At 44.9% G+C, this 12151-nt stretch overlaps 1 protein-coding gene across 1 annotated transcript in view; it reads left to right on the forward strand.

The window, feature by feature from the left end:
• Positions 1-628: 628 nt before the first annotated feature.
• LOC311106215 (ras-related protein Rab-40C) overlaps positions 629-12151 on the forward strand; it is a 34783-nt gene continuing 23260 nt past the window's right edge. Inside the window, exons 1-2 of the mRNA XM_084148519.1 lie at positions 629-2324; positions 6560-6620. Of these exons, the coding sequence (XP_084004645.1) occupies positions 2183-2324; positions 6560-6620 (203 nt within the window). The 5' untranslated portion in view covers positions 629-2182. The remainder of the gene's footprint in view (positions 2325-6559; positions 6621-12151) is intronic.

The raw sequence follows: 12151 nt of genomic DNA on the forward strand, positions 1-12151 counted from the left end.
GTGAACAGAGCCCCAGGACCAGCTTACTTAGAGGACTCTTCTCCAAGTTCATCTCTCTGTAGGTGATGGCTTTGTTATGGAAGGTTTGGGAATCACTTCCTTTTAAGTGGTTATAGAATTTAACTGCTCTTTTCTGGATTTTGATATTTAGCGGGTATTGGCCTAATTCTGCTCTGCATGCATTATTTGGTGTTTTACGTTGTACACGGAGGATATTTTTGCAGAATTCTGCATGCAGTCTCAATTTGGTGTTTGTCCCATTTTGTGAATTCTTGATTGGTGAGCGGACCCCAGACCTCACAACCATAAAGGGCAATGGGTTCTATAATTGATTCAAATATTTTTAGCCAGATCCTAATTGGTATGTCAAATTTTCTGTTCCTTTTGATGGCATAGAAGGCCCTTCTTGCCTTGTCTCTCAGATCGTTCACAGCTTTGTGGAAGTTACCTGTCACTTCAACACTCTCCTGGATGTGTTTTTGACAGATTTTATGATTGATTTTTCTGGTAGCCAATCGCATAATTCTGTACGTATGTGTATCCAATCAGAGGCTGGTAAGGGCGGAGCGGGAACCTCGAGCGCCAGACAGTGCGGTGCCTATCTGTCAACTACAGTGTGTTATCGCGAATATGATTGAGCGTGGAGGAAAACATTTATGATTACACGAACTGAGATTATCAATGTCTTTACTGCGGACTTGGACCTGATATCTCAAATTGTGCTTTCGACCCACGAGAGAATACGGCAAGCTGCAAGTTCTGGATAGAACGAAGGCAAGGAAACGATCGGGAAGTTACGGATCTTTGTTGTCCGGACAAGAGAGAGGGGCCCGATTTCAGAGCAGCCAGTCTCGGTTGAAGTTAGCTAGCTATCGCTACCAAGCAAGCAAGCCAGCTAGCTAGCTAGCCAGCCAGCATCGTAAACCAGTTAGGAAGAGGATAGTTCAGTTCTCTACAGGTTACGAGATTACTCGTACAATTATTACCTTTATGAATGAGAGCTCTGGGAAACTGATACATATGGTATGTTATTTAATTCGAATGTTGACCTCTGTCGTTTTGACTTGACACTTGTCAACTAGTCACGAATAGCTAGCTAACTAGCATTACCAGCTAGCTAGCGCCTTCTGTCTTGCCAGCAACGCAAAGCTGTTGTTGTTCACGAGCTAACAGTAGCTAGCTACCATTCCGGCTAGCTGCCTATTTACCATTTAATTACTATAACAGGGTTGCTAACTAACTAGCTTCAAAAAACTGGTTATAAACATTTTGTTTTGGGGGCTCAACATTGGCTGTAACGTTGTAGATGTTCTTGAAAACACCCACTTTCTTTGTTGCGATAGCTAGCCCCTAGTGGCATTGCTCGCTAGAGAACGTTATGGGAACAATAAGGACCCGGACACAGCTAGCCTGTTAACTAGCTAGGAAGCTAGCTACATCCTTAAAATATACAGTTTAGCTAACGTTACGTCCACAAAACAAATATGTTGTTTTCTTCTAAGGAGAGTTTATTGCCAGATAGCTCGCAAGATTCGTTTACTAACCGTCTGATGAAGCAACAGCATTGTATTTTAAATGTAACTGATGTTTTAAACTGTGACAGGTGTTTTGATTGAAGCGCTAGCACAGTCAGAGTAGTCGGTGGTCAAATCCAGTTATACATGGTATTGAGGTTGGCAGTTGGAAAGAGGACTTCTGCTCGCAGCTTGCTTTCAGCAGGGACGTTATTTGCACCACCACCGGTACCCTGCCTAATTCCTGTCCAAGGGATGTTTTGGTTTTGAGCTGCACACCCTACTCCAACTCCTGCCAGCTCTCTAACTTGGAGGGACTTTTTATTCATTGTCCTATCATTTTTTATGTCCTTAACTATTGCTGCATCATTCAGACTTGCCAAGCTACAAAGGTTGTCAGGTGTGTTAACCAGTACCCTGTACCAGTATCTCAACCCCACCTCGACACACAACACTGGCCGTAGGGCTAATCAAGGATTCTGAACTGGAGGACCACATAGACTCTTGACTCTTCTAACTTCTCCGCTGGAATAGACTATACCTCTCTCCAGCCCCTATCCCCCCTCCTCACCTGCCTCCTCCCTTAGCCCCTCTCCTCCTCCCCCTCTGCCTCCGTCCTCTCCCCCTCCTCCCCCAGTGTGTGAGGGTACAGATGTGAGGAAGGTAGGATGGGTACCCAGGGCAGCCCGGTGAAGAGTTACGACTACCTGTTGAAGTTCCTCCTGGTCGGGGACAGTGATGTGGGGAAAGGGGAGATACTAGACAGCCTACAGGATGGATCTGCAGAGTCCCCATACGCTTACAGCAGCGGTGAGTCACTAGCTCTGACTTTGCTGATAGCTACTTTATTGAGGAACAATGTACTTACTGTGATATGTGGTTGTCCCAACTAGCTATCTTAAGATGAATGCACTATTGTAAGTCACTCTGGATAAGAGCGTCTGCTAAATGACTAACATGTAAATGTGCTACAAACACACACACACACACACACACACACACGGAAACACATGCACGGACACATAACACAAATATACACACACACAGGAGGACACACAGCTACACACACAGGGACACACACATATACACACATTGAAACAACTCGTCCATGTTTACTGACTTACTGTAGTGTATGTATATTGTCTCGCACACCATCTACACACACACACCATCTACACACACACACAATCTACACACACACCATCTACACACATACACCATTTACACACTCACCATTTACACACACACCATTTACACACACACCATCTACACACACACACACCATTTACACACACACACACCATTTACACACACACACCATTTACACACATACACCATCTACACACGTACACCATCTGAACACAGACACACCATCTGAACACAGACATGCCATCTGAACACAGACACACCATCTAAACACAGACACACCATCTAAACACAGACACACATACAAGTCCACTATGTGTGGTAAGTTAAAATTATTTTACGTTCCTGTAAAAACATCTGTACGATACAGACACATTCCTATAGTCTCACTCGTACTCGGTTCACTTTATAATCTAGCTAGACTTCTCCCAAACAAACGTACAGTCACTGGCTCACTAACTAATGCATGAGCTACAGCAGCAGTGTGGGCCAGTAACCCAAAGGTCGCTGGTACGAATACCCCAGCCGACAAGGTGAAAAATCTTGTCTGTGCCCTTGAGAAAGACACTTAACCCTAATTTGCTCCAGGGGCGAAGTACTACTATTGCTGACCCTGTAAAACAACACATTTCAGTGCACCTATCCAGTGTATGTAGCAAAAAAACATAAGAAAAGCTTTTCAAACCATGGTTTTAATGACTTCACAGTCCTACAACAAGCCCTGTATTATGGAGTCCACACACCCAGAAGGTCCCCTGGGAGTGTGGCTACACAGCCACCATGACTTCAGCCGGAGGAACAACGACAGAGGCCTTATATTCCGGTTTGTCAGGGTGTGTGTGTTGAGTCAGAGATGCCCATTAGCTACCATCATGCTTGGAATCATAGCGTCCATGGAATCATAGCGTCCATGGAATCATAGCGTCCTTGGAATCATAGCGTTCATGGAATCATAGCGTCCACGGAATCATAGCGTCCACAGAATCATAGCGTCCATGGAATCATAGCGTCCATGGAATCATAGCGTCCATGCCAGTTCACGTGAGTGTTTTTTAGCTGCGTATGTTAAGTCATTGGAAAGGTTGTGTGTTTCTTTTGTTTGTTTTTCTTCAATTCAATACAATAACAGTGTGGCTGGGAATCCCCAGTCATTGTCGTTCAGAGCTAGGGGTGTCTACAGGCTAGCTGTTGTGTGACTCTGTCTGAGTCCTGGAGGTTCTCAAGTAAGAGGGGAGGTTGTGACAGATTCGTGCCCGATGGGGTGAGCTCTCCTTGGGCATGAGGAGATGGGACGGCTGCCTGTCTGGGTGTTATGGTGCTGCTGGATGTGACCGCTTACTGCTGCTGATAGATTGGGGGGTGGAGGGGGGGGGGGGGAGAAAGACAGAGGGATAGAGCAGGACTGCTGGTCGGTGGCTTCAAAAGAGCTGCTTCACACACTCCCAGCTCCATCAGAGAAATCCCCCAGAGAGATAGAGGGGGAGGAGAGGTAGAGGAAGATAGAGAGAATAACTAATGTATTAACAACGCTCAGTCACTGAGTGAGAGAGAGAGGAGGAAGAGGGGATAGTAGGAGAGAGTGAGGAGGAGAGAGTGAAGAGGAGGAGAAGAGGAGATGGGAGGAGATGGGAAGAGGAGGAGATGAGAAGAGGAGGAGATGGGAGGAGGTGAGAGAAGAGGAGGAGATGGGAGGAGAAGAGGAGGAGATGGGAGGAGGAGAGGGAAGAGGAGGAGAGAGAAGAGGAGGAGGAGATGGGAGGAGAAGAGGAGGAGGAGATGGGAGGAGATGAGAGAAGAGGAGGAGGAGATGAGAGAAGAGGAGGAGATATGAGAGATGAGGAGATGGGAGGAGATGAGAGATGAGGAGATGGGAGGAGAGGAGGAGGAGATTGGAGGAGATGAGAGAAGAGGAGGAGGAGATGGGAGATGAGAGAAGAGGAGGAGGAGATGGGAGGAGAAGATAGAAGAGGAGGAGGAGATGAGAGAAGAGGAGGAGGAGATGGGAGGAGAAGAGGAGGAGGAGATGGGAGGAGGAGATGGGAGGAGAAGAGGAGGAGGAGATGGGAGGAGATGAGAGAAGAGGAGATGGGAGGAGAGGAGGAGGAGATTGGAGGAGATGAGAGAAGAGGAGGAGGAGATGGGAGGAGGAGAGAGAAGAGGAGGAGGAGATGGGAGGAGAAAAGAGAAGAGGAGGGGGAGATGGGAGGAGATGAGAGAAGAGGAGGAGGAGATGGGAGGAGATGAGAGAAGAGGAGGAGGAGATGGGAGGAGATGAGAGAAGAGGAGATGGGAGAAGAGGAGGAGGAGGAGGAGGAGATGGGAGGAGAGAGAGAAGAGGAGGAGATGGGAGGAGATGGGAGGAGAGAGAGAAGAGGAGGAGATGGGAGGAGATGGGAGGTGAGAGAAGAGGAGGAGATGGGAGGAGGAGAGGGAAGAGGAGGAGAGAGAAGAGGAGGAGATGGAAGAGGAGGAGGAGATGGGAGGAGAAGAGAGAAGAGGAGGAGGAGATGGGAGGAGAAGAGGAGGAGGAGATGGGAGGAGATGAGAGAAGAGGAGGAGGAGATGAGAGAAGAGGAGGAGATGGGAGGAGATGAGAGATGAGAGATGAGGAGATGGGAGGAGGAGATTGGAGGAGATGAGAGAAGAGGAGGAGGAGATGAGAGAAGAGGAGGAGGAGATTTTCTTCACGTAAAATACATTAGTGCAGGGGTTCCCCAAGTTTTTCACTCTGGGCCCCCCTTCCAGCATTGGGGAACATCCCGCGCCACTTCTATATTTCTATGGGCACAAGCACTGTTCATGACACAAACTGTTCACACCCCTCATCTTATTGGTGGAGAGAATTTAACATTTTTATAGCTTATTTTCTGCAATTCTATACATTTTGCCATGTCTAATGTGTATTCATGTGATATTTGAGTGACTCAAAAATTACAACAATATCTATGGGCTAAAGAACCTAAAAAAAAAAAAAAAAGCGTTAGCCGACATGGGCTAGTTGATCTGGACATTCCTTACAAGTTATAAAAAGCTCTCTAAGAAATGCAATGACTGACATGACAAGAGGAAAACTGATGATGCACTACCCAATTTATATTGCACCTTGTGCTCTACAATTACAACTTTCAGGAGTAAGTTTTAAAGCTTGACTGAGTTCCTTTAAAATTAAAATACATTTTTTATTTTTTTTGGGGGGGGGGCCCGCGAGCCCCCCCCCCCCACACTTCATTTTCATCAGATGACAACAGAAGTGCAACGATAGTTGGCTAGCAGCCACACAAGTAAATTGGCTTACAATAAAAGAGAGAGGTATTTTTTGCAAAGACGATGCATGGCCATCAGATTTCTTATGTTTACCATATAAAGAATGTTGCCAGCTACATTTCCAAATGTTTTTCTTGATGTTAATCTTGCATTTTTACTTGCCAAAACTACTAGAGAAAAGTAAACCTCAGCCAAAGTGCCGTCTGCTGATCAAATGCCAGTTTGTGAATGCAGTCATTTGATTGGTCAAGATGAGAGCAAAGTGCAACTGAAGCACAAAATGTGTCCTTTTACATTCTTAAGCCACACACACACACACACACACACATATATATACACACACACACACACACTGCTATAAGGGCAGGTGAACTGATAATGCTTTTAAATGTCTAATGCTTTTTAATGTCTAATACCTCTTCCTCCTTTCTCTCACCCTCCTCCCTACCACCATCTCTTCTCTCTTTCAACCTCCCCTCCCTCTCTTTCTCCTCCCTCCCTCTCTCCTCTCTCTCCCCCTCCCTCCCTCTCTCTCTCCACCCTCCCTCTCTCTCTCCACCCTCCCTCTCTCTCTCCACCCTCCCCCTCTCTCTCCCCCTCTCTCTCTCTCTCTCCTCCCTCTCTTCTCCATCCAGGCATAGACTATAAGACCACCACTATTCTACTGGATGGGAGGAGAGTGAAACTGGAGCTGTGGTTAGTACATCCTACATGTTGAATCAGCACATTGTAGGAGCTGTGGTTAGTGCATCCTACATGTTGAATCAGCACATTGTAGGAGCTGTGGTTAGTACATCCTACATGTTGAATCAGCACATTGTAGGAGCTGTGGTTAGTACATCCTACATGTTGAATCAGCACATTGTAGGAGCTGTGGTTAGTGCATCCTACATGTTGAATCAGCACATTGTAGGAGCTGTGGTTAGTGCATCCTACATGTTGAATCAGCACATTGTAGGAGCTGTGGTTAGTGCATCCTACATGTTGAATCAGCACATTGTAGGAGCTGTGGTTAGTACATCCTACATGTTGAATCAGCACGTTGTTGGCCGGCACCCAGCAGGTGTCATCATTACGCCGACCCGGCAGGTGTCATCATTACGCCGACCCAGCTGGTGTCATCATTACGCCGACCCAGCTGGTGTCATCATTACGCCGACCCAGCTGGTGTCATCATTACGCCGACCCAGCAGGTGTCATCATTACGCCGACCCAGCTGGTGTCATCATTACGCCGACCCAGCTGGTGTCATCATTACGCCGACCCAGCTGGTGTCATCGTTACGCCGACCCAGCAGGTGTCATCGTTACGCCGACCCAGCAGGTGTCATCGTTACGCCGACCCAGCAGGTGTCATCGTTACGCCGACCCAGCAGGTGTCATCGTTACGCCGACCCAGCAGGTGTCATCGTTACGCCGACCCAGCAGGTGTCATCGTTACGCCGACCCAGCAGGTGTCATCGTTACGCCGACCCAGCTGGTGTCATCATTACGCCGACCCAGCAGGTGTCATCATTACGCCGACCCAGCAGGTGTCATCATTACGCCGACCCAGCTGGTGTCATAATTACGCCGACCCAGCAGGTGTCATCATTACCTGTGTGTGTGTGTGTGTGTGTGTGTGTGTGTGAGCTGATAGTCAGGGGAGGGAAATGAGCTGATTTAAAAAGACATGAGCCCTAATACATGGCATCCATCTCTCTGTTAACACTCTTAAAGTGGAACTCACAGCGTTTTAGCAACATAAAATCTTAAAATCTGTTCATATACACCCCCAGGAAGAATATGACACCTTTTTTATTGTGTATATATATTTTCTGACAAGCGAGCACTTAGATATGGTAATATCCACGTTGTCATAAATTCTTAGAATGTTTGGGAATGACGTATACTAAGGCATTTGAGAAAATTCTATTGCAATATAGAGCGGGAAAGCTGCCGTACATTTGGACAATTAATAGACACTGCAGTAAATAAACCTAATAAAAACTTCCAGGACCGGAGTCTACGTAGACCGATGCGCCATAGCCAATCAGAGCTTCAGTAGACCTTTATGCAAATAACCATGTTCCACACGGGCCTGCTATCATTCACTTTGAACTGGACTGTGTGTTTACAGGCGGTAGCAACAGAGCGACTTTAGATCATTAGAACGCATTCGCCAAAAGCCACAAAATACGGGAGTCCTCTTACATCTGGGAACTTTACAGTCTTTACAGACTTTACAGTCCTATTGATCAAACAACCATGGCTATCTCTCCCTCAGTTATGCACATCAACAACAACAATATCAACAACTAATGCTAGCCAGAGCGAGATGAGCTAAAATCTAACGAGGGAACATTAGATAAACCCTCTCAAACCTTTTCAGCTAGTTGGCAGTCAAAATTGCACTGATAAACGATGGGGAATAGTAGCCTGCTTGTCCTTCTGCAGCTTGCCTGCCAATGCATGCTTGTCCCAACCCATGTTTTGACAACTGAATGGGAACTTGCCTGCCTGCCCGTTTGATCGATGCCAAATACATTTGATTGACAACTAAGGGTGTGTTGGTACATTTCCTCCAGTGTGTCAGAGTGCGCTCTGGATCGTTTTCAGAGCGCACGCTGCACTATAGACACTGGACGCTCTGGCCGAGGAGGAGGGTTGATCCGAGCGTTCCTCACAACAGGATGCCGCTTGGGTGCCGTTCCTTACGACGGCAACCAAGCTAACTGGCTAACTTTACTCACCCTAGCAGAGCTGGTTTGGCTGTTTTCATGTTATCTAAAACTGTGCTGCTGGAAACAATTTAAGAACTTTTTTTTGCCGACGTTTACTGACACGGTCATATTCAGCGGGTGTTGCGCGTTCGTAAATTCATCAGTTATTCTGCGCTCTGGCATACTCAGATGAGTGCTTTGAAATCTGAGTAGATAGCCAGTGAATTTACGAACGCAAGAGATATGCTAACTGGATAACAGTTGTATTTTTGACTTTATGTTTTGTTTTACCCCATATGTAACTCTGTGTTGTTGTTTTTATCGCACTGCTTTGCTTTATCTTGGCCAGGTCGCAGTTGTAAATGAGAACTTGTTCTCAACTGGCTTACCTGGTTAAATAAAGGTTAAATAAAAAATAAAATAAAACAGTCGTTCAAGTTCAGCATAGCTAGCTAGCAAAGCGATTCACATTTCTTGCTAGCTAACCAAGTGACACCTGCATCTCTAGCTGTAGCCACCGAAAAACGATATGAGGGGGGAAAAGTTGATCAGTCACTCACCCACTCCTCCAATGACATGACATCCTCCCAGCAGCTAGCTAGCTAACGTTAGGCTCTGTGTTTTTATCTTGCTAAATAAATAATTACATAAATAGATACGCTAGCATATTAGCCACATTATGATTGACTTCTTATCATTGCCGTTGCTAGTTGGATTGTATTGCCAATCCCAGTCTTAGTTACATTCGTCCGTTTCTTATTAAAAATATTGTGTCATTGAAACTGAAACAGTGCATCCCGAATGGGTGGAGGCAGCAAACAATGTACCAGGCCAGCTGTGATTAACAACCTGATAGCAATATTTTTTGGACTACCAAGAAATGTATTTGTGAATTATATTAATCATGCATTGAACTGCATCCATCTATTCTGCCAACAATGTCTTACCGTACATCATGGAGTTTTGAGTCAAATAGAACCTGTTTTTAAAACCTCTTGTAAAGTTGGTTTTGTAGCATAAACTGGGAATTTAATATTTTTGACTGATATTATGATGGTCTGTTTGTTTCATATCCGCAAAGTAGTTAAAACGCTGTCAGTTCCACTTTAACGTTACCCAATCACCACTCAGATACCATCTCTCTGTTAACTCCCTTACCGTTACCCAATCACCACATCTCCCTTTCATCTCACCAGCCAATCAGCTTCCAGATTCATCTTCCTGTCAGCTTATCCTCAGCCAATCAACATACAGCTTTCTCTCTCACCAGTCAGACTACAGGATACAGTGATATGAGATGTTCTCTTTCTGGAAAGATAACTGAAGCGTGGGTGGCAAATAAAGGTTTATTATTAATTCATGGTACACCGGATAGGTGCAGTGAAATGTGTTGTTTTACAGGGTCAGCCATAGTAGTATGATAGGTGCAGTGTAATTTGTTGTTTTACAGGGTCAGCCATAGTAGTATGATAGGTGCAGTGTAATGTGTTGTTTTACAGGGTCAGCCATAGTAGTATGTCGCCCCTGGAGTAAATTAGGGTTAAGTGTCTTTCTCAAAGGCACATCGAGAGTTTTTTTTCACCTAGTCGGCTCAGGTATTCGAACCAGCGACCTTTCGGTTACTGGCCCAACGCTCTAACTGCTAGGTTACCTGTCGCCGCTACCTGTCAGTCAGTAGAGTTGTGTGAAACAGTCAGCCAGTTGAGTTGTGTGAAACAGTTAGTCTGTCATTAGAGCTGTGTGAAAGAGTCAGTCAGTAGAGTTGTGTGAAACAGAAACAGTTAGTCAGTCAGAGTTGTGTGAAGCAGTCAGTCAATAGAGTTGTGTGAAGCAGTCAGTCAGTAGAGTTGTGTGAAACAGTCAGTCAGAGTTGTGTGAAACAGTCAGTCAGTAGAGTTGTGTGAAACAGTCAGTAAGTAGAGTTGTGTGAAGCATTGTCAGTAGTCGTGTGAAACAGTCAGTCAGTAGAGTTGTGTGAAGCATTGTCAGTAGAGTTGTGTGCAACAGAAACAGTCAATAAAGTTGTGTGAAACAGTCAGTCAGTAGAGTTGTGTGAAACAGTTAATCTGTCATTAGAGCTTTATGAAACAGTCAGTAGAGTTGTGTGAAACAGAAACAGTCAGTCAGTAGAGTTGTGTGAAGCATTGTCAGTAGTTGTGTGAAACAGTCAGTCAGAGTTGTGTGAAACAGTCAGTCAGTAGAGTTGTGTGAAACAGAAACAGTCAGTAGAGTTGTGTGAAACAGTAAAGTAGTGCTGGACAGGACCTACCCTACCCTGTCTGTGGTGACAGATACATTGAGCTGCCCTCTGAGTGACAGAGAGATCAATAGTTCATTTCAACTCAGCCCCACTCTGTACAGCTAAAGGCCTTTTGGCTGTGGGAAGCTAGGTGGCCATTTTTGGAGCGTAAAAATTAGCAGTCTTATTTGTTCCATTTCCCAATGATGGAGACAACTGTGCTCTAGGAAACGTTCAACACTCTAGAAATTGTTTTATACCTTTCCCAAGATATATTCCTCATCACAAGTCTATCTTGGAGATCTACTGACAGTTTATTGGACTTCATGGTATAGTTTCTCCTCTGACGTGCACTGTCAACTGTGGGACCTTATATAGACAAGAGTGTTTCTTTCTAAATCATGTCCAAACAATTGAATTGGCCGCAATCATGCATTGAAGTTGTAGTGACATCTTCAAGGATGATCAAAGTAAATTGGATACACCTGAGCTCAATCTGTAGTGTCATAGCAAAGGGGTGTGAATACAAAGGGGTATTTCTGTGTTTCATTTTCAATACATTTGCTGAAATGTCTAAATATAATAATAATAAATATGTTTTCACTTTGTCGTTAGGGGGTATTGTGTGTAGATGGGTGATAAAAATCCATGTTGAATTCAGGCTGTAACAACAAAATGTGGAATAAGTCAAGGGGTATGAATACTTTCTGAAGGCACTGCATGATTGATTGATTTTATTATTATAATGTCATGAATCTTCAGGATGATCCGATGGGCTTATAAATCGCTATATTTGCTGTAGCAAAATAAAATGTCTATATACAGTGGGGAGAACAAGTATTTGATACACTGCCGATTTTGCAGGTTTTCCTACTTACAAAGCATGTAGAGGTCTGTAATTTGTATCATAGGTACACTTCAACTGTGAGAGACGGAATCTAAAACAAAAATCCAGAAAATCACATTGTATGATTTTTAAGTAGTTAATTTGCATTTTATTGCATGACATAAGTATTTGATACATCAGAAAAGCAGAACTTAATATTTGGTACAGAAACCTTTGTTTGCAATTACAGAGATCATACGTTTCCTGTAGGTCTTGACCAGGTTTGCACACACTGCAGCAGGGATTTTGGCCCACTCCTCCATACAGACCTTCTCCAGATCCTTCAGGTTTCGGGGCTGTCGCTGGGCAATACGGACTTTTAGCTCCCTCCAAAGATTTTCTATTGGGTTCAGGTCTGGAGACTGGCTAGGCAACTCCAGGACCTTGAGATGCTTCTTACG

The sequence above is a fragment of the Coregonus lavaretus genome (assembly GCF_964263955.1).
Source record: "Coregonus lavaretus genome assembly, chromosome: 2".
Classification (NCBI taxonomy): Eukaryota; Metazoa; Chordata; class Actinopteri; order Salmoniformes; family Salmonidae; genus Coregonus; species Coregonus lavaretus.